The sequence below is a fragment of the Phaethon aethereus genome (genome assembly GCF_964289735.1).
Source record: "Phaethon aethereus genome assembly, chromosome: 3".
Taxonomy (NCBI): domain Eukaryota; kingdom Metazoa; phylum Chordata; class Aves; order Phaethontiformes; family Phaethontidae; genus Phaethon; species Phaethon aethereus.
In genome coordinates this window covers 45,892,264-45,919,653 of record NC_138576.1, presented here as the reverse complement: position 1 = coordinate 45,919,653, position 27,390 = coordinate 45,892,264, and the positions used below count along the sequence as shown (strand labels likewise).

The following is a 27,390-nucleotide window of genomic DNA, read 5'->3' as shown; positions in this document are numbered from 1 at the left end:
AAGCCTTCTTGCCCATTACTCCTTCTATTCTCCCCTGAGCTTACCTATCACTCTTGAAACTCTGTAAGGCTTGGTGAAGCTCTAGAAAGAGATTAATTCCTGCAGGTGAGGAAGATAAAAGGATATATTTTTAAGATAAATAACTTGACATGGTTTTCTTTGTAAGTCCTTGGGTCTTTTTTTGCTTGCTTTTTTCCCTTCCCTCTTAGTCTTCATTTTGATTGCAGTCTTAACTGATTACTTTACAGGATTGTATTGTGAAACAATGCAGTGGTGACTTTGTAAACATCCCTCGGATTTATTCCCTCTTTCAAAAGTTGCATTGTGATCGATGGCATGTCATATGGAAGTGCATATGATTATATAATGATGTGCAGAATATGACTTGCTTTGCTGCTCTGTAGGTATTTTCAGAAGCTATATGTGTGTAGGACCATCTGGACACTGATATTACCACAGAGTGTGACTGTTTGCTTGCTAATTTAGTATTTTTGTCAGAAAGCACTGTTTCTCTGTAGGCTGCACATACGGATATAGTTTTAAGATGAAGCCACTCAAGTTGGTTTTGAAGTCAAAGGGTTGTGGACCTTTGTTTCCTGTTTTCTTTGTCAGTCTCTGACTTCCTGACCTCACTGTTGTACTCTTCAGCGGTCTGCTGCGTAGTCCATGTGCTTTCTGGCTGAGCTAGATGATCTTATTGACCAAATAGTTTATTTTAGACAAATGCTGCTTCTAGAAAACCAGCAATTCTTTAAATTGACAAACAACACTGGGGAGAGAAGACAAAGAGGAGACTTATATTTCCTATTTCAATATGAAACTTCTACGTTCTATGAATTATTTATATTTACAAAGTTCCAGCATTTTGAAGTGCTTCAAACTGCTTCGCTCATCCCAAAATACTTCCTTCCCCTTTATCTTAGAATCATAGAATAGTTTGAGTTGGAAGGTACCTTTAAAGATCATCTAATCCAACCCCCCTGCAATGAGCAGGGACATCTTCCACTAGACCAGGTTGCTCAGAGCCCCATCCAACCTGACCTTGAATGTTTTCAGGGATGGGACATCTACGACCTCTCTGGGCAACCTGTGCCAGTGTTTCACCACTAGTGTTTCTGGACCCGCTCCAACAGGTCTGTGTCTTTCCTGTGCTGAGGGCTCCAGAGCTGGACGCAGGACTCCAGGTGGGGTCTCACCAGAGCGAAGCAGAGGGGCAGAATCACCTCCCTCAACCTGCTGGCCACGCTTCTTTGGATACAGCCCAGGATACGGTTGGCCTTCTAGGCTACGGGTGCACATTGCCAGCTCATGTCCAGCTTTTCATCCAGCAGTACCCCCAAGTCCTTCTTGGCAGGGCTGCTCTCCATCCCTTCATCCCCCAGCCTGTATTGATACTGAGGGTTGCCGACCCAGGTGCAGGGCCCTGCACTTGGCCTTGTTGAACCTCATGAGGTTCTCACGGGCCCATTCCTCGAGCTTGTGGCCCATTCCTTGAGCCAGGAATAATAGTAGGAGGAGGTAATTAATTTCCTTTATTTGCAAAAGTGGAAAAATTCTGACTTAAGATCAACAAAAAAGAAAATATTCCAATATAATTTTTAAAAAAAATACTCTTAGGACTGCTTCTGAGCTCCTTTGAGATCGAATGGATTCTGGGCATACTCTGATTTTTCAGGTTATCATTTCACACTTGGCTTAAGGCAAGTTGGCTTAAAGGCTAAATTCATTCCCTTTCACACACGTGTGCATTCTCATTTAATTTGCTTTAATGATTCTGTGAATATGGCATGTTGACTCAAGTAGTCAGCTAGTGAGTTGACTCAACTAGTAACTAGCCTCACAAAACAAACAAACAAAAACCCCAAAACCCCAAATGGGTGTATCAGAAGAGTGATAAAACAGTATATGTGGGAAGGAAAGCATGTAAACATGGTGGGAGGAAAGACAGAGAGACAGCATCCTCTGGAAACAAACCCACCTTAACTAACTTAAGCTGCTGGCAAGATGTGTGATCAGGCTCTCCTTGGGTGGCTGCCCTTTGTCTGGTGCCCATTCCTGGAGGTGAAGCAGTGGTATTTTAGTGCAGGAGCCTTAATTCACCCTAATGTTAGACAAACATCGTTCCATAGATCTGTCCCTGTTAATACTCTAGCTTACAACTTGATCCTTTGGCAGTTACATGAAAATAAAGAAACAGGAATTTGGAGACCATGCAAAATATCTTATACATGCAAATTCTTTATTCATAGTCATAGAATAAAAGCCCTTGAGTAGCATTTCTACTCAGAGGTCTTTTCAATTCTTTTTTTCCTTTTTTCCAGTTTTCTGAAAAGTTCCAGGCTCCATCTCAATCTTCTCTTCTTTTTTTGTTCTGAATTCTCCTTCAGCTCCTTCAGTGTGGGCTCCTCCTCCTTTGTCCAAAAAACCTTCTTAGTTCTCAGAAAACTTATTAGTTTGCAGAACTTCCCTCTTTCCAGAGCTTTTAACAACTAATCTTAATGTGGTTTATTTGATCCTTTTATGTGGGTTTTGAAAAGGACTTGAAATCAGTCTTAGTAGCAGGTAATTAATTTCACACATTCATTGATGCAGCAATCTTATCACATCCTATAGAATTTCTGAATTGTTATAGAAAAAGATTCCCCAAACGGTCACATACCCTGTGTAATGGTAATGCAACTGGCCACACAACTTGGGCAGCAGGCTTAAAAACAAGAACAATGTTTTTGTCACTGTGCTATGCTAAGAGAGGACATCGCCTTTGTCACCCTAAAATGTCAGAGGCCAATTTTTCATCTCTTAGGACAACATATGAATCTTCTTCTTCTCTCCCCAAAGTATAGTTCACAATTCATCGAAACTGATGACTGTATCGCACCCTCCCTCACCACCTCCCCCACCCTACAGGTTTATTTTTAATAGACCAAAATTACAGGCTTTGTTCAGTTTTACACAAGCACAAATAATTGTCAAATGCACTAATTAAGACTAGACATTGAGCTTCTCTCTCCTCAACTTAGACCGACTGTATTTACTTGTTATGTTTGTGTTTACTGTATATATAAATCTGGGCTATACAGCTGTGCATTTTAACAGTTATTGGGCAACTGATCTGTTCTCCACTATAGATTGAACTTACCTAGAAGTTTCCTTCAAACCCAGTCACTGATTCTGCCTTTTCAAAATAGCTTAGCTCTAGCAACTTTTAAGCTAGTGGGGTTTTTTTCTTGCCTAAAGGGTTACTGTCTGGATATTATTTCTTTCACTGTGCATCATCTTTTTTGATAATATTTGATCACCTAAGAAAGATTTTGTTGGGATATAATATCAAAATTGTCCTCAGGGTTGTTTGAATGATGTGCTTCAGAAAGTAAAGCATGAAAGACATGAATGAACAGCCATTTTGTACTTTTATGGGACTGCTATTAATTATGAGATAGTGAGGCATGTAAAATCTAACATTAGATATTTTGCTGTTGTAAAAAGAAGTTGAGTTCATTTGTGTGATAGTGGATTGCTGAAGCTTACCACGGGAAATGTGAAAGCAAGAGACTGTTCTTGGGTGGATTTCTTGGAGAATGATTTGGAGGAATTTTGGTATGCATTTACCAGTAATATGGGAAAAAACTGAAGCGATGTACAGAACTTATTTTAGAGAAGACATACTAGTTTGAATGTATCTTGCAGAATACAGTGTAGGTGCATAGAATAAGCACAATGATGGGAAAGGTAAGATACCCTGTTTGATTTATCAGCATTAATCCTGTCCAAAGACAGAAGATGGTTGATTTCTATCTAAATACATGAGAGTAGTGAAAGAGCTTAATTCTAAATAGTGCTTGGCACATACATTTTCCTGTGATTTTAATGGGCCTGTGCAGGCTCAGCATTTGTCAGAGATCAGACCTTAAAAGCCCTCCTGTGAGCCACATCTGTGGTCCAATATTTGAGCAAGCTTATTAATACGTTTTGTGAATTATAGTATGTGTTTAATAGGAATTGTACAACATTAATTGGTGAACAACAGATTTATTCCAACAGCAGGACTGATATTATAAGTCATCATTAGGTAGCTTGGCATTTCTGCAGTGAATAGTTCCAGTAATCCATACTAATCGGTTCTTCGTTCTCCACAGGTGATTTACAGATACATGGATAAATCAGAAGAAAGAGGCAGCTCTGGCCACAAAAGGTTCCTGCAGTGAACACACACAGGAATCAGTTGCCTTTCTGTTAAAATGAGGAGCAGATGTTGTCATGCCCCTCTGCTCCCCTTAAAGGGTCTTTGGGTTTTGGTTTTGTTTTTTTTTTAACTTCAGAAGATGACTAAAGAACATAGTTAAGAAAAAGAGGGTGGCTCTATCAACCCTTTAAAGTCCATCTGCTTTGTAGGGATTGTCCTAGGGGTCTGATGTGATTGATGTCAGATCTCTGGTCCAGAATTGCAGTCCAGTAGCATGTGTTCCTTTTCTCTCCTATGAACAGTAGCTTCCTTCATCTCTGTTAATTACCGGTAGGATTTAAAAGAAGAAAGTTCTATGTGATTTCCTTGTAATCACATCCTTGGCCAGCGCTGCCTAGGATATTTTGCCATTGAACTGAGAGATTTGCAGCTACTGTGCAGTGTTGGTAATTTATCCCTTGTGCCACTTGGGATATGGCGTTGTCAGACCTTGTGCAGGGTCTGTTGCTTTCAGCACTTATGCAAGAAAAAAAGAGTGCAAAATAAAGAACACAGTGTTGAGCTAAAGTCAATGGGCCTTCATGTCCAAAAGAGAAATGCAGGTTCTTCTCTGGAAACTTTTAGGGAACAGTAGAAGCATAAGGGTCAAAGGTGTGATGATTGTTCCGTGAAGAGCTATGATGTTGTAGACCTACCCTTCATGTGTGAGGACTGATTCATGGATTTTTCTACTCTGTGGAAGAGAAGGTTTTTTTTATTGAGGAGTGTTTTTCTGGCTCACAACAAAATGGAAGGTGATTTTTCTCACTGTTGTCTCACTGGAAAAAAGAATTTGTATCTTGGAAGCCGTTGGTGCTAATCTTGTAACTTTCATTAAGAAAAATTATGAGGATCCTCCTTATTGAAGAGAGAATTTTGGTATTACTACGTCATTTAAAAAATTACACCTTTTTTGAGAAGCAGCATCTCTGCCTGACACACCAAAAAGGAACCTAGAATCCTTTCTAAAGAAAACTGTTACAGAAAAAAAGGCATTTTCTGCGGTTTTAAATGCTACTTAAGTTAACAGCTCTCCTTACAGGGTTTCAAACGCTTACTCCATCCTCATCAGATAACTAAAGAAAAAGATCACTAGTTAACTTACATCCTTTTTTCCTCTCTAGTCAGGAAGAGTATCTTTCACTAATGCTCTTGACAGGATGTTGTTGGTTTTTTTTATTTAATCCTTTCCTTCTTTTTCAGATTACATCTCTCCCCATCCCACACCCCAAAAAATTGGAATCAGTTTACTTCAACTCAAAAAATGAAAATGCTTTCTTGAAGGATCAGGCTAGGTTTGTTGATCCATCTTCAAATGAAACAATTAGAAGATCTGCAAAAATTACTCAGTGTTCTTTCAGATATCTAAATTCTAATATTTTTTACTTTTTATTGCACCTATAAAATATCTTTAGGATAATTTCTTAAAAACAGTAACTCTTATTATTTAGTAATTGCCGCCTTCTTTCTTGTCTTGATACTATGTAGCGTTTGTTGATCCTCAAGTTGAAGAACTGTTTCATTTTAGTAGTTATCATTGTTCTTTACAGGTGTTGTGTTCTTCATGTATTCCTACAGGTGTCCTCTGTAAGGTTGTGATGTTATTTATGTCCCTTTTATGAGATAATACATTTTCTCACAGACTTTTTTTATAGTGTTAGAACAGTCTAGAGTCTTACGAGTGCCAGCTCTTGCTTTTGGGATTATGGAATATTTTCTGTCTTTTGTAAGAGCTGGACTACAGAAAGCACTGGCAACTCTACTTTATGCCTGCTGTTTTCAATAAGTTGAAAACACCAAACACTCAAGCTTACATACTAAATAATCTGTCATCTGTAACATGTCTCTCTGAGTCTGCTACTTGCCAACAGTGTTTTTAAAATTCTGATATAGCAGCAACTGCTTTTTCCTACAAAAATTTGCTGTACGTACAGAAAAGGAGGAGAGAATCTGAACTGTTTATCAAAGCCCCAGTTCAGGAAGTGTGGTTTTTGTCATTGGGACTTACCAAAATTACCAAGGAGCTCTAGCTCTCTGGTATGTGAAGTTAAACTCTAACCACACATGTCTGTGTTCAGGAGGGTCACCTACTTCTGTAGGTCTTCAGGCAGGTCCTGAAGCACCTCGTTTCTTGAAAGCTCATGTTTCCTGTATTTGTTTACTGTGGAACCAAAAGTGGATTTGGTACTCTCAGTACGCCCCATTTCAAGAAAGTGCCAAGCTGACCCTCAGCTATGACTCAGCCTGCTTTTTTTCCTGAAAGAATTGTTCTGTTGCGTTCACAGAGACAGGTATAGATGAAAATCTTTTTGGGGATGGACTCCTATGCGAAAAGCAACAGAAATACTCTTTGTCAGTAGCTAGGGAACAAAAGCAGCTTGCGTTGAACTATGCATTCATATATTGGGGGCGTAAACTTGCCTCAGCAACCATAAATATTCAGGCAGATACTCCTACTAAAACTGGGGTCTGGATTGCTATGCTAGTGGAATTTTGAAGTACTGTTGAAGTTGCTGTCTAGGAACCTCTGTGCTTGAACTTCTTTTACGCCGTTATTCTTGTTGGGGAAAACTATTGTGAAAACTGTGAATTTTCAAGAGGCTTCTTTTTGTGCCACTGATTGTAACCCTTGTGATAGGAGATCACTGGATTTTTTTTTTTTTTAATTAGTGATTTGTTCTTCCTTTCAGTAATCAAAGGAGAGGGAAGGAAACTCTTAACTTTCTCTCAACAGCAACTTATACCAGTAAGAAGAACACTCTTTTTTCTGAGATGTACCATGTACATATTGTATAACTATGGGTAGGGTTCAGAGAGGCACTTTCTGGGCAAGCACTTTCATTATAGATTTTTCTCTGGATCAATATAGCATATATTGGATAAATCACAGCAGTATCAGCCTTATCTTAAAAAGATTTTTTTTTAAAAACCTCTAAATCCCGTATAAATGGTGCCTAATTTACCCTAATTTGTTCACACTACAAGCAAATTTTTTCTTGTCAGACCATGATTCTAAGTGCTCATTTTTCTGCTATATTGTTTGTACAAAAATCTCACATGGTACTTTACAAACAGATGAGGTATTCTCTCTCTCCCTTCATAAATCTTACCTGACTAATATACTTTGTTAGACCACGTACAGAGTTGAAAAAGAAATGAGGAGCTCTTGGGCACAGAAACACTTTCTCAGGTCTGAAATGCCAAAGTTTTATTTCAGATTTGACGGGGAGCTTGTATGTCCCAAAGCTTATCTTCCAATATATTAATTAGTGTAGTAAGAGATTCTTCTCTCTTGTGCAAGCCTTGCCCTGGCTCTGTCTTCCTTTGTAGACCATCATATCTGCAGCAAATTACTGATGCTTATTTGTCATGCAGTAGTTACTCTGTGTGCAGCAGTTTACATAGCATGTAGCTGTTGTTAAAGATTTATTCAAAAGTATTGTTAAAAATTTATTCAGTTTCTCACTGTCTAAAATTTTCTTCCACAGGGCCTGTCCTTTATATGTTGTCAATCCCAAACACAGGGTGCCTATTTAAATCAACTGCTTGGGAGCATTATTCAACAGTATTTTGGGAGATTTCTCCCTTCTTCTCCGACCACGCTTGGAACCGGACAGCATCCTATGCTGATTGCTTTATGCAGTTCCATTACAGCCCCCCAGATGCTCCGTCTACGGAAGACCACTCTGCATGTCATAAAGTAAGGACCAGTGAAATAAAAAACCATCACTTATTCAGATTCCACAAATAGCTAGTGAGGAAGGGAATGCCACCGTTTTCTTAGTTAACTGTTAGTTTGGCTTTGGGAAGAGCCTGTAAGTTGCTGGGCAGGGAGCAAAGGAAGGACAATGTGTAAACATCAGGAGAATGAAACTGGGAAGATCTGGAGACTGGTGAGAGTCATTGAGGATAAAGGTCCTAAACTATAAGAAAAAATATCACATAGGGCCACTTGAAAAGTAAATATTTTTCTAGAAGAATTACACTCCGAGGTACATCATCATTGTATGTTTGTGTCTCAGGCTGTATTTAGGGTTAGAGTTGTAGGGCTTATAGTTGCCACAGTTACCTGTGCATGGGAGGCCTCGTTGCTCTGTAGGTGTCAGGGTGTGCCAGCTACCCAGGAGAAATGGAGAATCTGGGGTGAGGGGAGAGGAAGACGTAGAGGCAGGGAGGCAGTACTTGTTCATTGTGTTGTCACTACTCGCACGATGTCAACAGCAGCTATAAATGCTGCGTCCCTGCTGCTGAAAGGCTGAAGCTTTGTTTTATATACTGAAGAATAGGGAACAATCTAGGGTTTTTGTCTATGTTGGGAGAGGAATTAAACCCCCTCAAATATAAGGTGATTGCTTATATCCAAGGTAAGTGTATTTTTCTTTTGTTGAAAAGAGTGTGTATACATGTTGATTAAAAGAATTTCAGTGTTGATCTTGGGTAAATATGATAGGCTATCCTGTAAATAAAGCCTGTATTATCACATATTTCAGGGAGGGAATTAAGATTTCACAGTCTTAGTTCTGACATGTTTTTAACTTACGAATACTCAAACTTTGTCATCTTAATAAAGTTATTTTTGAATGTGTGCATGCATGTGTGAATTTTAAGATTGATAATGAAAATAAAGTTCTGAAAGTGTAATGGCACTTGGTGATTTGTAAGACATGAAGCATTCCTTAGTGATCTGAGAAGAATGTCTTAGAACTGAGCAGTGGTCTGATTTGCCAACTGTTGGGCAGTCACTAGGTCTATACAGAAATAAATACAGAATTCGCTAGCCATTTTGCCATGTGAAAGCTACCAAATATCTTGCACAGAGGAAACTGAACGATATGATCAGGGGTGTATTAGCCAGGTCGGAGAACCATTTCAGTGGAAGAGCACCCCCAAAAAAACTAGTGTGACATTTTCTTAGTAAATTAATGGGATAGAATATTTCCAAGTTGCTAATATTAAAGTGAGTAAGATCACGATACAAGAAATATAGAAGTAAAATGTTACAATTAAAGTTTAAAAGTATGCAACTACAATTTTACAATATTTGCTAAGCTATACCAGCGCTCTGAAGCTGTGCAATGAAATACTCACATCTCTCAAAGTCAGGTTTCATCTGAAAGTTGTAGAAGCCTGCCTTACTAAGTTTTGAACAAGGATGGTGGTTTTTAATTGCTGCATTGCTCTGTAAACACCCATGCCTTGTTTGAGTAGGTAATGGTACCTAATATTAAGTATCTAAAAAGTTTGTTTGAAGGTTCTGAGAGTGCTCTTGCTAACTGATGAATAAATGCTGTGTTCTTCTTACGTGCACTCTTCTCTCCTGAATGCTTCAATTTAAACTATCTTCAGATTTCAGTAATTTGTAATGTCAAACCAACAGTAGTTCATATTCTTGTATCCTTTTGCAGAAAAATAACAAATCAATCTGTTCAAATTGGAACACTCAATGTGCATGATGTCAAAATTTGCTCTTGTTGCAGATTGACAGGTTACCTTTTATCTTTGTGACAAATTTTATACTGGAGATGATTCTGTTAGTTTTGATGGAGCAAAAGCAGACATTGGCTGTCCCATTACAACACTCTTGACAGAAATAAAATAACAGTACCAGTATAACGGCAGAGCTGTTAGCACGAGTTGGACTGTGAGTTGAAGAAAGCACAGAAAGCTAAATAAAATAATTGAACAACAGTTGTATTTTGCATGTTGTTTTAGGGTCTTAGAATCTTGACTCCTCCCTTTATTCAAATATTTTATGAAGCTGCCTTTGTATTTTAACTTTTATAGTCACACTTGGCTTTTTAATTATAATTATGATAGCTGTTATTTCTCAGTTCCCTCTCAACAGAAGAGTCAGAAGGTGTCACTGTCCTCTGATAAATTTGGAGTCTTTTCTAAGACTAAGACAAATAGAAGCCATTAGTAGAGCCTAGATAAAGATAGAAATCTGTGTAATAGGCCTCGTGCTGCAATATCACAAAGTTATTTTAAGGTATATGGTGCTTGCATTGAATGGAAAAAACAAATTATAGACTCTGTTCTGGTTTGCTTTGTCTTCCTAGTGAAAACTACATGCAGTTCAAAGGTAACGCTCCACCTCCTCGCTTGGCCTCAGTTCTTGCTTTCATTTTTGAAGTACTTCAGAGAACCAAGAGCACTGAACTATGTGACATTGACCTAGTTCTCCCGGCCGTGTTGAAATGCATGGTATTGGTTAATGAGCTACAAGGTGAGCTGTGTGTTTGCTTTCAATACATCTCTGCACACCTGTAAGATTTTTGTACTGCTGAGCATCTTTCATCCCAATATTTAAGACACTTAGATGAGGTGAATGAGATACTTTGGCCAGATAAACTGGACAGCCTTTCTTTTTTCATTAACTGGTCTGGGCCTTTTGCATCCAAGAGGCAGAGAAGTCCTGCCTCAGTTCTCTCTCTGATAACTAATGATCAACTTCTCAGGAATCTGAAGAGCATTTCCCTTCTCCCCATCCTTGCTATCTCATTTCTTCCAAAGTTAGTAACTGTAGAAGTTTGCTTACATCTAAAGGTTTGAGACCAAAGAAGACTGCATCAAAAGAAGCGTGGCCAGCAGGTCGAGGGAGGTGATTCTCCCCCTCTACTCTGCTCTCGTGAGACCCCACTTGGACTACTGCATCCAGTTGTGGGGCCTCCAACATAAGAAGGACATGGACCTGTTGGAGCAAGTCCAGAAGATGATCTGGAGGTCATGAAGTGACGCCATGAAGATGATCTGAGAGATGGAACACCTCTCCTGTGAGGACAGGCTGAGAGAGTTGGGGTTGTTCAACCTGGAGAAGATAAAGCTTCGGGGACACCTTATTGCAGCCTTCCAGTACCTGAAGGGGGCCTACAAGAAAGCTGGAGAGGGACTTTTTACAAGGGCATGTAGTGACAGAACAAGGGGTAACAGCTTTAAACTGAAAGAAGTTGAATTTAGATTAGATATAAAGAAGAAATTCCTCACTCTGAGGGTGGCGAGGCACCGGAAGAAGTTGCCCAGAGAGGTTGTGGATGCCCCATCCCTGGAAGTGTTCAAGGCCAGGTTCGATGGGTCTTTGAGTAACCTGGTCTAGTGGAAGGTGTCCCTGCCCATGGCAGGGGGACTGGAACTAGATGATCTTTAAGGTCCCTTCCAACCCAAACTATTCTATGATTCTATGACTAGCGTATGTTCTCCCCACAGAGGCATTATAAATGGACTAAAAATAGCATGTTGCTCTCTGAAGGCGTCTTTGAGTATTCTTTCTTCTTTTAGCATGCTTTGTTTGGTAGTGAGAACTTTTTTATTTTTAGCTTCTTTAAAAATGAAGCACTCTGTTCACTCCACAGTTGTATAATGAATGTGCATGTGTGCATAGGCTCAAAATTTCCACTTCTTGCTGCCAGTAAAGGCATTAAGCAAAATGGGGATTCACCTCTGACTTCTCCTGGGAATTTTGTCTAATGAAGTACTTTTTGATTCTGGTCTATAAAAGCTTCAAGGACAAGATATGCTTTAGGAAATTAGCTGAATCATCACACACCTTTCTTCCCCCTTTTGCCATCACAGCCATATCTGCCTGCAGCTGAAAGATCCTACTCTACAGCGCATTGCACAGTAGGTAGAGACGAATGTCTTGTGCTGCTGTGGCCACCAGCTCACTGCCTGCCTGCACAGGCCTCCACCACACCCTTGTTAGAAAAATCCTTGCAGCCCAGGTCCACCTTTACAAAGGAAGAGCTGTATCTTGCAACTTGAATCTTTGGAAACAATTAAGGGGAAGAAGATAGTGGGGTTTTGTGGTAGGGTTTTGGGTTTGTGGTTTTGTTTTTGGTTTTTTTTTTTGTTGTTGTTAAAAAAAGAGGTAAGGTGGAGTTCAGAACAAAATCCACCACTGAAAGTAAGAAGTAGATCAGTATAGCTTTGGGCAGGATATAATGCCATGACTGCTTTTCTTTAATTCAAATAGGAGTGATTAAAGAATACAAACAGAACTTAAATTTAAATAAAATCTCTATTTCCACTAAGAGTGTGTCTCTTTGCTTTGACTTAAAGAGACCATAGTTTACTTAAAAATCTGTAGGTTTAAAGGATAATGGTGGTGAAAATAAGACTTTTGCATAAATCTGTGATTCATTCTCTTTATGGCCAATCTAACTAACTGCTCTCACAGTCATTTCCTTTGTATCAAAGTAAGATAAAACCATTTTTTTCTCATTTCAAAATTGTAGTCTTCCTGAAAGACATTCTCCAGATGGTCAGTTCAAGAGCTCTGTGTAAATCTGTGATTTTTCTTTTACAGTTAAAAAAATATCTACAGACATTTTACAGTACATGGTAGAAGGCTGCCAAGCAGGGCCAGGAGGAGAACGTGCCACCCAGCTGACTTCTGTATTTAGGTAACCGGAAAATATGCCAACTGGCAGTGAAGCTACTGCAAGCCAATTGACAGCAAACATGTTTTTTCAAAATAACTAATTATCCTTAACATACTGCATTGTCACTTGTTTATGGTATTTAAATAACAGTACTTTTGGCACTGGTTTTAAACATAGCTTGGCCATAAAGCCAGAGCAAAAAAAGTAGGAGAGAGAAATGTACCTGCTTTCTGAGGGGTTAGGTGCTGTTTTGAAAGGTACATAATAGAGAGGTGTGTTGGGAAAAACTCATGAAAGGGGATGGTCAGTGTTAGGTGCTGTGAAAGATGTGTGTGCCTAATTTGAAGTGCATATGATGGAGATCAAATCTTCATATAACATGCTTAGCTTTTTTTTAAAATTGATTTGATTTTAGTGACAAATAAATAATAGACTATTATAATGTAAATTATACTTATTCTGTGCTTCTGCAAAATTAATCCTGCTTCTCACATGGATACAGTAGAAGAGCTGCGTGACCTGAGACCGGAAGGCATTTTGCAAACCTAAGCACTGGTGCTCTGCTGGGTCACATCTAGACGAAAGCTCCAGAAAGACTTCTTTCTTACTGAAATAAGAACGGATGCTTGTGGGCATGCCAGTCTCCCTGCACGTGATACATTACTTCCATGGGATGTTTCATCCCTAGGGTGTTACTTGTGATTCAAATGTAATCGGTGATCTTTAAAGACCTCAAACCCTCAGGAAGACAAATGGGTGCACTTCCATCCAGTGGTCTGCCCTGTTAAGGTCCGGTAGAGCTTTATAAGAAACGCTAACATTATTTCTGCAGACTTTAATCTAGATATCTTGTTTTGATGATCCTTTTTTTTGTTGTTGTTAAATAATAAGTACATGTTTTAGTTTTGCGTTCAGACAGATGCTTGACAAAGTGAAGTGCTCTGAAACAAGTCAGCCCTGGTGAAACAGCAGCAGAATCTGACAATTTACTTGAAAATAAATGTGTGGGATTTTTAGCATTAGCCTTAAAAAGCATGGCTTCGTTTAGAGAAAGTATTCCACGTAGAGTATTTCGGTGTAACAATATGAAAATTGCCATGCAGCCAGATTGCTTGTTCTGATTAGACTCTTCAGTTCGTCTTGGCGTGTTCTCTGCATCTTGTTTTGACCTTGCATTACGTGCGCTTGTGTCCCCCGCAGGCAGTTTATCCAGGACTATACTGCCGTGTATGATCACCGGGTTTTCAGCATACTAGAAACAGTGGCAGTCTTGGATCAGACGTTAGTTACCAGCCTGATTCCCACAATCACACAGTCTCTGAAGGATTCAGAGCACAAACAAGGTCTTGGAAGAAATGCTGCACAGAGGTTTGATTTTTTTTTTTTTTAAATTTATTTAATACTGTTTTTTGACAATGAGCAGTAGAGGTTTGTTCTCTTGAGAGAAAGCAATGTTAGACAGCAGCACGATAGATACTCAAAAGTGAGTGATTTTTTAAATGTGTTCAGCCAGAAATATCCCTTCGCTCAGGCCTTTCATGGTTTTAAGCCATCTATATTTGCTAAATATTTTCAGAGATGGCTTGACACTAGGGCTGTGGACCCCAGTAGAATTTATGTGACGCTGGTTTGCCTCTGCATACTACCTGATTATGATCTTTGGATAATGTATTTCATAGCTAATTTTCATTTTTCTTTACACTGTTAATAAGGTAAAATTCATCCCTTTACCTACAAAATATGAAGGGGAAAAAAAAAAAAGGGGGGGAGAGGGGCTGAGCTTCCTGAAATATCTGCTTGGAGATTACTGGGGAGCTAAATTTCTTTTGGCCTCATCACTTAACGTATACATTGTTAAATCTGTTGTTGATGTTTTGTATTAATAATTTGTGCTTAGGCTGTGCTCCATTACCCAGCAGTCTAAGGTGACCCATGAACATTTGATTGTAAGAACACTAATAACTGATTTTCTCTCTTCATTCCCAGCCACTAAATAACGTTATATTAACATATTCTGTGCAATTGTTGTAGACATTAAAGTACAAACCCATATATATATAAAAGAAACAAAGTTCAGGAGTTGCATTAGATGCTTATAGTGATGATGTGCAGTGTTGTTATTGCAAGGAACTATTGTGAAAACTGCAGTTTTGTTTCTTTTCATGAAAAAAATATATAATTAGAATAGACCTAAATGTCAGAGGCTGTACTTTAACAATAATTATATTGTCTGGCTTGGAGAGTATTAGAATGAACTTAAGGTGAAAAGTCTCACCAACACATATGCACTCTTCTGGAAAATCCACTTGAGTGACAGTCCCCTTCTGAATTCCAGGTTTATGTTAAAATGGTCATTGCCCTTTGTGGATGGTGATGTTCTGACCCTGTGTCAGTGCCAGTCTGCACCCTGGAGCCGGTGGCTCACATCACTGTGCTGTGGCATGAGTCACAGAGAGATTTCTTGTGCAGAAATCAGATAGCAAACATGATGAAGTCTGACTGCCAATCTCATCTAAGCCTTGGAAGCTCCATGTTTTAAAATAAACAAATTCTATTTCACAGCAGTTTACTAAGCAAGTAAATTTCTAAGCATCTTCACTACACTTGTAGCCATAAACAATGCAGTCCTTATTCGTCTTCCAACCTGGCCATGCTAAAAATTCACAGCAAATCAAGCAGTTGAATAGATGGGGGTGGGAGGAGGAGTTACTGTGTTTTAACATCCCAGCATGTAAACAATGTGTTTGGGAATTATGTGCTTTTATTCCTAGGATGTGTGAGACTGTTTAAGTAACATGTTACATTCTCATGTTTTTTTCAACAGAGAAGCCTATAAAAGACTCTTATCTTACCTCACAGAGGCTGGACAAAATGAGATACAAAAACTGGAAAATGAGACAGGTTAGCAGTGTACTGGTGATTAATCCCTTCCTCTTGAATGTTCTGACACCGTTGATACCTAAAACTACATTCTATGACACACTAGCCAAGTTCTTTATCTTTACAATGGCAATACAGTTACCAGTTTTGTGGGGTTTTTTTCCTCCAAGGTGGTATTTGAGTTTTTGAATCAATTTCTGTGGTATTTGAACATTGTCACGCATCTGAAGTGTAACTCTCAATATACTGTTGAATGGCAATTGAAAGGTATGGCAAATTTATTGCATGTTAAAAAGTCTGTATGAGCAGAAGCCTGTTTTGCAACATACGAGGTAGGATTCCATAGAATCAAAGTAATTTCACAAAAGTCAATTCACATTGAGACCTGACCCTCTTAACACTGTACTTTTGAAAAATCTCATTACGTTCTTAAGCAAATCGTAACTCTTTAATTTCTAATTTATTATTTTAGTAGAATGAGATAAATTGTGATCTTGAGTACTGAACTTGTTGAACGCATTGTGTTCAACAGGAGTCACGCCACTATGATAAAGCTATCATTTGTTAAGAGGGCTTGTGTATGTGTTGCAGAAAATGTATATAGCAGTCTTAACCTTCCACCTGTATTAAAACATTAAAGTCATTCAGACTCCAGTGTAAAATCTCTTCTGTTGTCTTTGTGGGTAATATAAGAAAAGGTAGGTTCAGGTTTCCTGTCCTCTTCCTTTTGAATACAATGTTCTTAAATTTAACCCATAATTTACAGTGATCCCACGATCTTTTTTTATTTTTAACTTAGACTAGGTGAGAAAAAAGAAGAGACGACAGACTTCTAAAGAAAATACTCATTTGGGGAATTCATTCTATTTGATCATAGGCTAGTAATTATTCCTGTTTGGAATGTTGGACCTTTCAAATACTTTGCTGTGTTATGGATTATCTTTTGGGTCTTTCCAGGACAGCTGTAGCTCTGTAACTTTTTCTAGATTTTTTTCCTAAAGTTCTCAGAAAACTTTCATTAATGCCTGTGGTATTCACACTTTCCACTTCCCTCAATAACCTCTATTTCTGCAGCTACTTACTGGGCTTTGGGAGCAGTAAGTTTGCCCCTAATGGCAACGCTGGTGAACAGGCTGCTTACTTTTAAAGTTATTCAGATTTTAACTTTATGATATTAATGGGAAGGAAAGATTATTTTTGTGTCTAATAGCTCCATAAAAATCCCTAAAATGTTGTTCAGAGCTGCTTCTGTTTCGTTACAGTAATCTTAACAAGACAAACTAGATAATCTTTTTGCTTAAATCAGCTATCGTTACTTCAGATAATGCAGTAACTAAAAGCCTCTTTAGGCTACTTAATAGTGCAGAACATGGACGTTCTTTTCATTATGAAAGTGACTTATTGAACTTGCATTGTAGCTTCTTGTAAGCTTTTGTACCTGGGAGGAGTTTTATTCATCTCAAGAGGATTCTGCTTCTAAAAAGCTTTTTTTAAATAAATAAAGAAAAATAAAAACCTCTCCAAGAGAGATTAATAGAGATGTCTTCGAAATTTGAGTCCTACCACATGGAACAGATTACGGAACAGATGTCTAACTGTAGTATTACTTTCTGGCAGTAAAACCTTTGACTTTAAAAGGATAGAACAGATCTTATAACAAAACATTAATAATGTGTTTAGCAGAATTTAAAGACATATTTAATACTATCTGTAGTGGTTGGAAGTTTCTGAAAAAGCAGCAGAGCTTTATGTAAATGTGTAACAGCTCCTGGTACATGAGAAACTAATTTAAACAGTTTGGAAATTATCATTCTTCTCTGTCAAAGAGTTAATGCGAACAGAAATAAAGCATTTTGCATCATATTCATCAGCCACTGCCAAATGGGCAATCTGGTTTGGCCTAATTATTTGGTATGGACATTTGCAGATGTGACTGACAGTTCTCATAATATTAATGAGATGAAGGCTTGCAGTGACTGACTATACACCAAAACAACAGTCCAAAATCAGTTAGGAGGAAAGAAGGTGTTGAATTTAAGTACAATATGGAAAAAGTAAAGACTGAAAACAACCATGAACTAAAACAAATTACATATTATGTCTTATTAGGTGCTGTCTGTATAAAGGCTACTTAGGACACTGATCATTAGTTAAATTAAACCTTTCTGTATTATTTTACATACAAACAGCTTGGTTTAAAAACAGTACAAATGTCTAGCTTCCTTACACAGTGCATGGAGAACTGCTTAAACTGAAGAGGAGAATCCTGGACAGCTTTTACAGTGGTTGCTACCACTGATAGAAGCAGTTCTCATCTGCATGTAGGTGCGAAATCTGCCTCTTCACTGTGCTTAATAAACAACAGGATAGAGCCTTGCTGTAAATCAGGTAAAGAGGAGATCTGAAAATAAGACTTCCACCTGCTATCCCTGACCTCTGTCAGAGGAAAGGAACCTGCCCTGCCAAGCTTACTTTCCTCTTCTCCTGCCCCTGAAGTCTCATCCCCATGGTCATTTGTAGAAGGCTGAAATTGGTGGGTGTGTGCTGAGGCATCTCTGCTGGAGCCTGTATGCAGACGAGGAAAAGTCAAGCAACTCGCCTGTTCATTCTGCCAGGCATCAATAGCCTGGTGGCATGGAGCTTGGCTCCTGGGCAGCTGAAAACATAATTTTAGCGGCTAGCCAGCAGATACTTAAGAGTGCAGTGGCTTTGAACAGCAGCCAACAAGAATTTTGAGCAACTCTCTAATGTTACTTATACCGCTTGCTTCGGAGTAGTTTTCCTGCCAGGGTGCCTGTAGGTGGTTTGCAAGCATTTTAACTTCAAACCAGAACCAGTAGATGCTTCTGGTATTACCAGCAAGTCATATACCATCCTCAGAGGCTCACTGAGAGCTCATCACCTCTGCATTGTGGGAGTTGTTGGCACAGGCAGTTTCAGACATCTGTTTTCAAGGTTGTGTAGGGAGAAATCCAGGAAGCATCAGGACAGAAATTCTCTGCAGATCACAGGGAGAAGATGTGGCACTGCTGTGCCCTGCCTTACAGTTTTTGGAGTCTTTGTTTCTCAGGAACAATGGGCAGTGAGTAACCAAAAGCTTCCACCAGTGCTAGGCAGATGTGTGTCTGCTGATCCACTTGCAGGATGATCTGCTCTCCACTAAGAAATATAGATCAAATGTCCGTTTTCCACTGTCCCAGGTGAGTATCACAGGAAAGCTATTAAGCAAGGCTTCCATCGGTCTGTGACAAGGCTGTTGATTACTGGAAAAGGATCCTGCCTCAAATCTGTGATGATTTCCAGTAGATGTAGAAAGGTATGTCCCAAGGTCAACTTCCCAGAGATGTATGCCAAGCCTTACTCCGTATCCAAGATGACTGGTAATTGATTCAAGCTCTGTCATTGACTGCAGAGAATACAACAGAAACTGCCATTTGGATGTCACCAGCCCCTGACAGCAGCAGCTGTGCGAATCAGTTTGCTAGTGGGGGTTGTGGTTCCAGGAGCTTTGTGGATTGTGGATTTGTTAAGGGTCAGTGACTCTTGCAAGCAACTCATCCTGCATGATGTCTTGAGAAGTCATACACATTCCTTCCTTTCAGCCAGCATCTGCGTTACAATTTTACAACAGTCATGCAAGCTGTTCTAGAAGAGAACAACTATTTCTACCATCTTATGGAATGGTGGTTGAGATCATGCTGTCTTGTGTGTGGATACAGACCTGTGCGGGGGGGAGGAGGCTTTCCCCATTTGGTTGGTCCCATTTAGATCAATGTCCTGAGTGTGACCAAATCCAGATTTCCAAGACTTTGCAAAGCTATTGCATAGCAAGAACTGAGTTCGAGGAAGAGCTGTTCAGTTAACACCTGACCAACCGCATGCTGTTAGAGAAGTGTGCGTTTGCCTGATGAAATCCTCTGTGGTAAGCACTAACTTGCAAGCTTCATATGAATACAAGACCACCATACCTGTCCATTTATAAATCAATGCTTTTTAACAGGCCTGGGATTTTTTGGCCTCAAGTCCCAAAATGTTATTTACAGACGTTGTTCATGTATTTGCTTGTATGTTCAAACATTACCCTTCTAGAACAATCCATCTTACTACTGGTATTTGGACAGACAGATGCTGCTGCAGTTCTGCTTCTTTTACCCAGCTGGTTCAGGTTTTTGTGTCCCCTTACAGACTTGGAGCAACAGCCTTGCTAAGAACCCTACCTGGGTTCTTCCTTCATGCCCTTATTTTCAGCCAGCACTGCCCACAGATGCGCCAGACAAGGCGATGCTGACAGTCAACCCAACCTGTTGTCTCAGGGAGCGTTCAGTATTCACAGAGGGCTGACAGGCAAACCACTGGTGGCTGCAAGACAATATGTCAGAGGCGGCAGCGGTCTGAGTTAAAAGTCAGGTCTGACGTGCCACAGCCACGCTGCAGGTGAGTGTGCTGGCTGTGCTAACACGTGAGCGCTCCAGATGGCTCTGTGTTGCCACAGTTTCGGTCTGAAGCATCACCATAAAGTAACAGCCTGATGATTTTTCCTTTTATAGAGTCTTCCCTTGACCTACGTTTTTGTAGCACTAGGCCAGCATTTTACTTTTTGGAGGGGAAGGGTCTGTCTTACCGTTTGTTGTTTAGAAATAACATCGCTTACAAAGATGGGCATTTACTGCAGTTGTAACTTCCATAATTGAAGGTGAAAAGATCCTGAAAATAAACTTCTAGCTAGAGTTCCTAATGCAAGTCAGAGAAGCTTCAACATATAGAGCTGGGCTTAGTCCTGCCCCCCTTCAATATATGCGAAGTTGGTGGTATTAAGCCATTTTGAACATTAATTAATTACGCTAACTACAGGATCACCATATGTCAGTGGAGTTTTAACAAACTCTTATATTTCAGTAAGCTTTTTCTTCCTCTGGGCCTGGTGCATGGTCTGTGCCCAGTGTCACCTTTGGTTTAGAAATGCTAGTAATGGTGACAGGAGCCCTCTTTAAAGTACCGCAGGTGCCGGCGCTGTGACCATTTTCTACGCTGATCGCGTTGGCCAAACGACTGTTCCAGGATATAAGAGGACTACTATGCCCTTCTCTTTTTGCAATATATAGAATTGAGAGCTGGATAAAAAATACTTCATTTTTATATTTTCCAGGATTCAGGATACTGATCACCCCTGACCCACTGTCATCCCGGTAATACGAAACACATACCCGGCGCCTCATGAACAATGGCAGGGAGAGGGCAGTCCGACTCATCTTTCCTTTAGTAACCTTAAAATAATAACTGAAAAAAAGACACCTTCTGTTCAAAATTCACATGCAACTTCCATTAGCCCCACAAAGCCATCCCTCTATTTTATAAGAATTTCCCATTTGTTATTGTTATTAAAGAGCAGGAACATGGTAATTTAAATTACTCCTTGCTGTCATTTTCAGTGACAAAAAAAAAAAATAGTAGGGGGAAGGCACTTGTTTCGATAAGGAGCTTCTGAAATAGAAAAATTTATGCCTTTTATGCTGGAATAGAGCAGCAGACCTATGGAAAGAATGAGGTTCTGCATATCTGTTGTAATTGTACAGAAGAGGAGCTGCCAGTAGCATAGACTACTTTACAGAGTCATTTAAGCAACTTTGGTAACCATTTGTCCACCTAAATGCAACGTATTTCCCTTAGGAAACAAGAAAAGAGGCTTTACTGCACTCTGTTTTCCCTTCTTTCAGTAGCTTCTGATAATCATGTATGCATGGGTATTCTCATTTTAATCACATTTTATAATTTTTAACTATTACTTAAAACTCAGTGTAATCAGCCCATCTGTTAGCAATGGTTATGAAATTATGTTGAAGATTAAAAATCTGATGCAGTGTCAATATGTCCTAGCATAATTAAGCTTGTTTTATGATGAATGACTAGGATATGGCTTCTGTCTACTTGAGCAGCTTTAAAACAGTAAACCTTTTGTAGGCTTAAAGTACAAAATGGGAAGGTATGCCTAAAACAAGCAAAAAACCCCCACAATTATAAAACTCAGATCCTGCATTCATAGATGTGGTATCTTTGCAGGCCTTGGCAAATGCCAGCAGGGTAATTCCGTGTCACAACCAAATTCGCTGCATTTTTCAGTCCTATCTTTGATCTGTTCTCTCCCTGTAGAATGTCATCCATACAAGCATTAAAAATTCAAGTTTGCTAAATTCTTTATTCATTTTAGAAAGGGCCAACATGACCTGTATTGGCACTGGTGGAAAAATTAGGACAGCATTCACTTACATGAATTGAGGGTATTGCTAAAAATACTTTGTTTTTCAGTACTTTAAGTATTGCAACATAGCCTAATCTACTCACAGCAAGAGTTAACATTTTAAGCATTTTAATTCTGGCATTACTGTGAAACAACTATATATAATCATCTCTATTGGAAAACCATTCTTTATGTGGACACTTTTCCCTTTAAAACGTGTCCTTGGTGGGGGGGGAAAAAGCCCATTTTGCAAAAATAAAACTGTATAAGCCCTTTATGTAGTCTATGTGCTAAACTTCCTGCAAAGTCTTCCTCCCCTACAAAACTCTGCCTGCAGATGAAGTGTTTTAACCTTGCCCTCTTAATTTATTCTACATTCTAATTTTCAATAAACAGATGCCGCCTCTTTTCGCGCTTGTTTCCACATTGTTCCACATTCTGCCTGTGTTGTTTCTGCATGTGTGAATATTCAATTATCTATTTCTCCATGATTCTGCAAGTGATGTACTAAATGTCTGTACAGGTTTGGGGGAGGGTAACTGGGGAAGGCAAAACTTCGAGGAAAAAGAGTTACAGAAGTCTCAACTATTCTGAGAGGCAGATACTTTCCCTGAAAGCTACTAAGCTAAGAAGAAAATGGTAAGCCACAATTAGAAATGCAAGGATTACAAACGCGGTAGTGCACGGAAGCAGATTTGCTGCATGCTGGCTCGTAACACGAAAGTCTGGCTTTAGTCAGTGCTTGGGTGGGAAATGCTCCATAGAGACCAAAGGGGCAGAGGAGGCTGGTGGTGCTGCTGCTTCTGGAGATTGTCTCTTTTTTGGATGAAAAGCACAAAACAGCTGATTGCCATTGTGGTTATTTATAGCTAAGAGGAGCTGGTAACACACCTTAGGACAGGTGAAGTATGCTGTATAAAAGATGAAATAGTAATCTTTACGGGGAATGGCCCAAAAAAAGGAGATCACAGGACAGGTATAGAAGTGCAAAGGCTCTTTACTACAGCTCTCAAGACCTTGTGTCCCAAAAGCTTAGCTGCAGACCTAAGTAGCTTTAATCTGTAAATCTAAGGAATTCAGGGCACACAACTGCACTGACTTCCAAACTTGACAGTCAGTAGCTGCTGCTGCATTATTCAGTTGCAAGGATACCTCTTTCCCGAAGCACCAGTGAGTTCTTACCAGTTGCCTGGGAACCCGAGTGACTTGTGTCAGCAGCTGCTCTCACGCGATGCTGATCTGACTCTAGTAACAGAACCATCAAGCATGGAAATATTTTTATTATGGACAGCTTTAAGGCTCTGTGGAAAAACTAACCTAAACTACGTTTCAGAGGTACGTACCAAAATTGGTAGCTTGGGCAGGAACAATGGTCGGATTCAAAGGCTTACGTTTGCCAAAAGTGGTGCAAAATTGAGAAGAGTGGAGGCGGATGTGGAGCTCGCACACAGGAGCCTGCAACCGATGCAGTTTCAGACACCAAATGGAAAAATGGCTGAGCAAGGACATGCTGATTCAGAAGCTTCAGCTCACTGGGCTGCCTGTGCCAGCAGGACCCCACACTGCGGGGGGGCGGCGGGTGAAGCCAGCCTTGCTCTCCCAGCCCCGGCTCCTCGCTGGCAGAGACCCCTCAGCCCGAGCAGAGCCGCTGCTGGCACCAGCGCGCTCTCTGCCTGCTCTGGCATCAACACCGCTCTCTTTTCTTACCTGGCAATACATAACCGGGTTTGCTCACCTGGCAAGGGCTATGTGCCATTTTCTGACTTCAGGTGCAGCAAAGCACCCTCATCTGTCCTGTAGGTCCTACAAGCAAAAGCAGAAAGACACAGATAGGAAAGTGTGGCACAAAAACTTAGGGGCCAAGAGGTTGTCATGAAAGACTTCTCTGTCATCAGTGGAGCCTGATGATTAAGAGCCAGAGCAGAATCCTGACACCAATAGGAGCATATGTGTTTTCCTGAGGCTCTGTGGCTGTGGTATCCTTAACTAATTTAATGCAATTGCACAGCTGTTTAAAAGTGCTATTCACCAGTACAGACAATTGGTGATAACAACCGGAACAGTAAAAGCGTCGAAAGGGCAGAACAAACATGATAAATAACGTTCTTGCCACACAGCCCTGCCTTTCAGTCCTCCAACCAAGAGGCACATGCCGCTTTGCACAGGGAAGCCGCCCTCCTCCGCGTCTCAAACCCGGGCCTCTGTCGCAGCTTGCCGCCGCCGCGCAGTAGCCGGCCAGATCCCTCGTAATCCCTCGCTCTCCAGAAGGAGCAGTTTAGAAATGATTTCATAGCTACAGCTGTGGTAAGCTATGAGGCCTGAGGACAAAAGCCTCAAAACTAAGCTTAGGCATGCAAAACCTACTTTGCACTGTCTGGAAGTGCACCGGGCTTTACAAAGGCTCCCAGCACCTGCAGTATAGAAAGTATACGTCAGTTCTGCACCCAGAGAGAAAGCTGATCCCTCACCTGGTGTAGTACTCCAGGAGGAGGCTCACAGCCCCAAGGATCTCTACACACACTTTTTGATTATTTAGCCACCCTCCTCTTGAAAACAAGACGTGTAATGCTCGTGTCCCTTGCAAATCACACACCAGCAGAACTCCGAATAACTGCCGGGCCTGGGCCCTGCAGCCCACACGGGGCAAGAGTCAGATTTTGAAAGTGTAAATGGCCAGTACGAGAGCTGGCCCGTGCATGCTGATTTCCAGGAGATCAAAGGAATTCAACCAACCAACCAACCAAACAATCCTGATGCACAGCCTATTCACAAGCCTTCACACAGCCTCTTGTGAAGTCAGAGAGAAGTACTGCCTGGATGTAGGCTTGCTTTGTGTGCAGAGGGAGACGTCGTCGGCACTCACGTTAGCGTGCCAAGCGAAGACTGTGCAGCTGCAGCTCTGCTCTAGGCAATGAGAGTGAGAAAGCTCAGAAAAAAAAACCCCACACAACTTTCTAACATGAAAATGACTGGAAAAGGAAAGGTGATGTTCTGTGAGTACACTGCCCAGCTGGAGATGGAAATGGCATCAAGTGAAAAAGTTCACCTCCCTGTATCACTAACCAGACCCTGAAAAGTTAGAAGATGCATTTGATTTGGAAACACTGCTCACTGGACTAAGTCGAACCCGTTCCTGTCCAGCAAGCGCAGGCTGTTGCTGCGGCATATTCGGCACATAGCATTTGCATGAGTGTCAGTAGGAATTTCATAGGTCTGCTCAGATAGCACACTGGCAGGGAACAGATCAGTAGGTAAGGCAGAGAAGTGCAGAGTACCCATAAATCATAAGTAGAGAAAGATTTAATTACATGCTTGGTTAATATTTACAAACATTGAAGCTGTTTTTAGATATGTAAATAAAAGACAGAAGTAAGAGACAGGGGCTGCAGTAGCCAAGCAAAGCCAAAACATAATAGGTTAGAGTATTTATTGTGAAATGGCATATGCCTGGAGTGTGGAATGGAGACACTATATAAACTGAAAGAATAAATAAATAAATATTGACATTGTTCTACACCTGTTTAGCCTCTGGAGACCAGTGATTTGTGGGACCATATGTTGGACAAAATGAGGCTGTTCGTTGATAATTGTAAATGTGGTGACCCCTTGCAAACTGGATATTAAAAATATTAAGTAAATGGCACATTTTAATTATACAGTAAAGAGGCTGTTCTCCACCATTAAAAGACTGCAGCTGTCAGGAGGAATTGATCATATGACAGAAGGTAACATTTATTTGATAGTAGACCTTGGTAAATGACATCCCAAATGATGTTTAGATTCTCAGACGAACACATTCAGTTCAGACTTGGGTTTAACCATGAGGCTTCGGTGTCTTTGTCTTTCAGCAGAGGATTTTTATCTGTTCCTCATATACTATAGGGCTTGTTTATGTTTTATTTTTGTTTTAATCTGCTTTGCAGTATTTAAATTTCAAATGAAGTATTATTAAATGAGAACCTGTAAATTATGGCATTTGGAATTGGAAGTGAACACATTTGTTATTCTTTTTGCCAAAGGTATTGAGTAAGTTGCATAATTACCATAGTATTATATCACCTTTGTCAACATAAACACAGCTTTCTATCAGCTTTGAAAGTACCACTGGTGAACACCTGAACGTGCAGACTCCAAAGAAGAGCAGCCCAGGAGGAGATGAGAGCATTCACAATGCCTTACAAAGTTGCATAAGGAAAAGAAGTAGAGACAGGTAGCAAGTAGTCACCAGCAGAAATGCCAAACGCTCTCATGTATATGCTTCTACATCTGAGACAGGCGAGAGAAACTGCAGCCAGTTTTTGTAGCTTCCTTCCTGCCTGTTGTGATCCAACTTTAAGACAAATGTGTGAAGGTAAAGCAGCAGCCCGTGAGGATTGATTTTTTCACCAATCCATAGGAACACTTCTATACATGGGGTTTGATTTTTTTTTTTTTCCCCTCTGCTCCTGATTTTACAACATGCACATTCCTTGTCTCACATTGTGCCAATCCTGTGGTGAGGCACTTGCAGAGTCTGAAGGTTGGGGCATGTGAAATAAGGAGCTGGAAGAAAGCACGCTGCTATTCCATTGGAAGCGAAGGGGAGTGTAGGCCCGTAGAATACTTCTTCCTTCCCCTCCTTGCTAACATCCAGCACCTGCAGGTCAAAGCACACAAAATATTTCAGGGATCACAAAAGAAAGCTGAAATAACTTTGCTGGCACACACCACATATATGTACTAAATCCCAACAGAAAGGAAGTTTCAGATCATTTTTAGACTGTATTTATGGATCTGGTGATCTATTGCTGTCCTCATCACCCAAATCTTACACCAGCTCAGGCACTCAGTAGCAGACAGTGACACTGGATCTTGCTTCCTGGCAGCAGAACGTGCAACCATACAAGTAGGGCTCTGCACAGAAATGCTGCTGTTACCACATAGTATGAATCATTTCTCAGCTTGGTGCTATATAGGGAGCAAGGGACCTCTATCGAAGCTGGATAGGCCAAATAAATGAATGACTTAAAGAAAATTAAGAGATATGGAAAAAGTGGATTTTTTTCTTCCAAAGGAAAGCGCAACCTCAAATTTGCTGAATTTGAAGATAAAAGGGCTAGTTTTACTGGTTAAAGTCAGGCACACTGCCAACAACAGAGAAGGGGCAGCACACACAGCTCTGCCAAAGCACTCATACTTCTTTTTCCTTTAACACGACGACTGTCATGGGCAGGCTGCCAGTTCACAACCTGTTTGGGGATGTGGACAAATGTCTATTTAAGAAAGCAAGACCCCAGGATCATTTTCACTTGTCACTAAGCAGTATTTAAACCGAGGTGCAATACTGCAAAGTACCTGCTGATTATAAATGAACGTGTTGGTGGGGTACAACCACTGCCTTGACATTGTGCTATTATTCCATCTGTAGCACTGCATGTCAGCTAGTGAAGCCAGTTTGAATTAATTTTTCCAATACCAGTTGTTAGGTACGGTATCCAACAATTTAGTAAAACAAAATTATACTATGACCAGAACATGGTTTTAACTCCTTATCTTGCATGATCTATTCTTTACAAAGCCATGCTAGTAAGTGTTCATTATAAGACCAGCCGCTTGACATCTAATACATTCCTTTCTTATGCTAAGTCTAACTTCTAGCCTTATGGGGCAGTTTGGAGGTGAAATCCTGAAATCCT

The 27,390-nt window shown here is 40.2% G+C and overlaps 2 protein-coding genes across 7 annotated transcripts in view; one reads left to right on the top strand and one right to left on the bottom strand.

The window, feature by feature from the left end:
- Positions 1 to 15,630, top strand: part of MMS22L (MMS22 like, DNA repair protein) — a gene marked incomplete at its 5' end in the record, with an annotated part of 96,329 nt that extends 80,699 nt beyond the window's left edge. Inside the window, 5 exons of the mRNA XM_081997733.1 lie at positions 7,711 to 7,922; positions 10,282 to 10,448; positions 12,525 to 12,621; positions 13,801 to 13,968; positions 15,425 to 15,630. Coding sequence (XP_081853859.1) covers positions 7,711 to 7,922; positions 10,282 to 10,448; positions 12,525 to 12,621; positions 13,801 to 13,968; positions 15,425 to 15,506 — 726 coding nt within the window. The 3' untranslated portion in view covers positions 15,507 to 15,630. The remainder of the gene's footprint in view (positions 1 to 7,710; positions 7,923 to 10,281; positions 10,449 to 12,524; positions 12,622 to 13,800; positions 13,969 to 15,424) is intronic.
- A 10,234-nt stretch (positions 15,631 to 25,864) lies between these two features.
- KLHL32 (kelch like family member 32) overlaps positions 25,865 to 27,390 on the bottom strand; it is a gene marked incomplete at its 5' end in the record, with an annotated part of 95,598 nt that continues 94,072 nt past the window's right edge. For all 6 annotated transcript variants that reach the window (XM_081998446.1, XM_081998450.1, XM_081998449.1 and 3 more), the window contains one exon: positions 25,865 to 26,351. In XM_081998446.1, the coding sequence (XP_081854572.1) occupies positions 26,190 to 26,351 (162 nt within the window). In that variant the 3' untranslated portion in view covers positions 25,865 to 26,189. The remainder of the gene's footprint in view (positions 26,352 to 27,390) is intronic.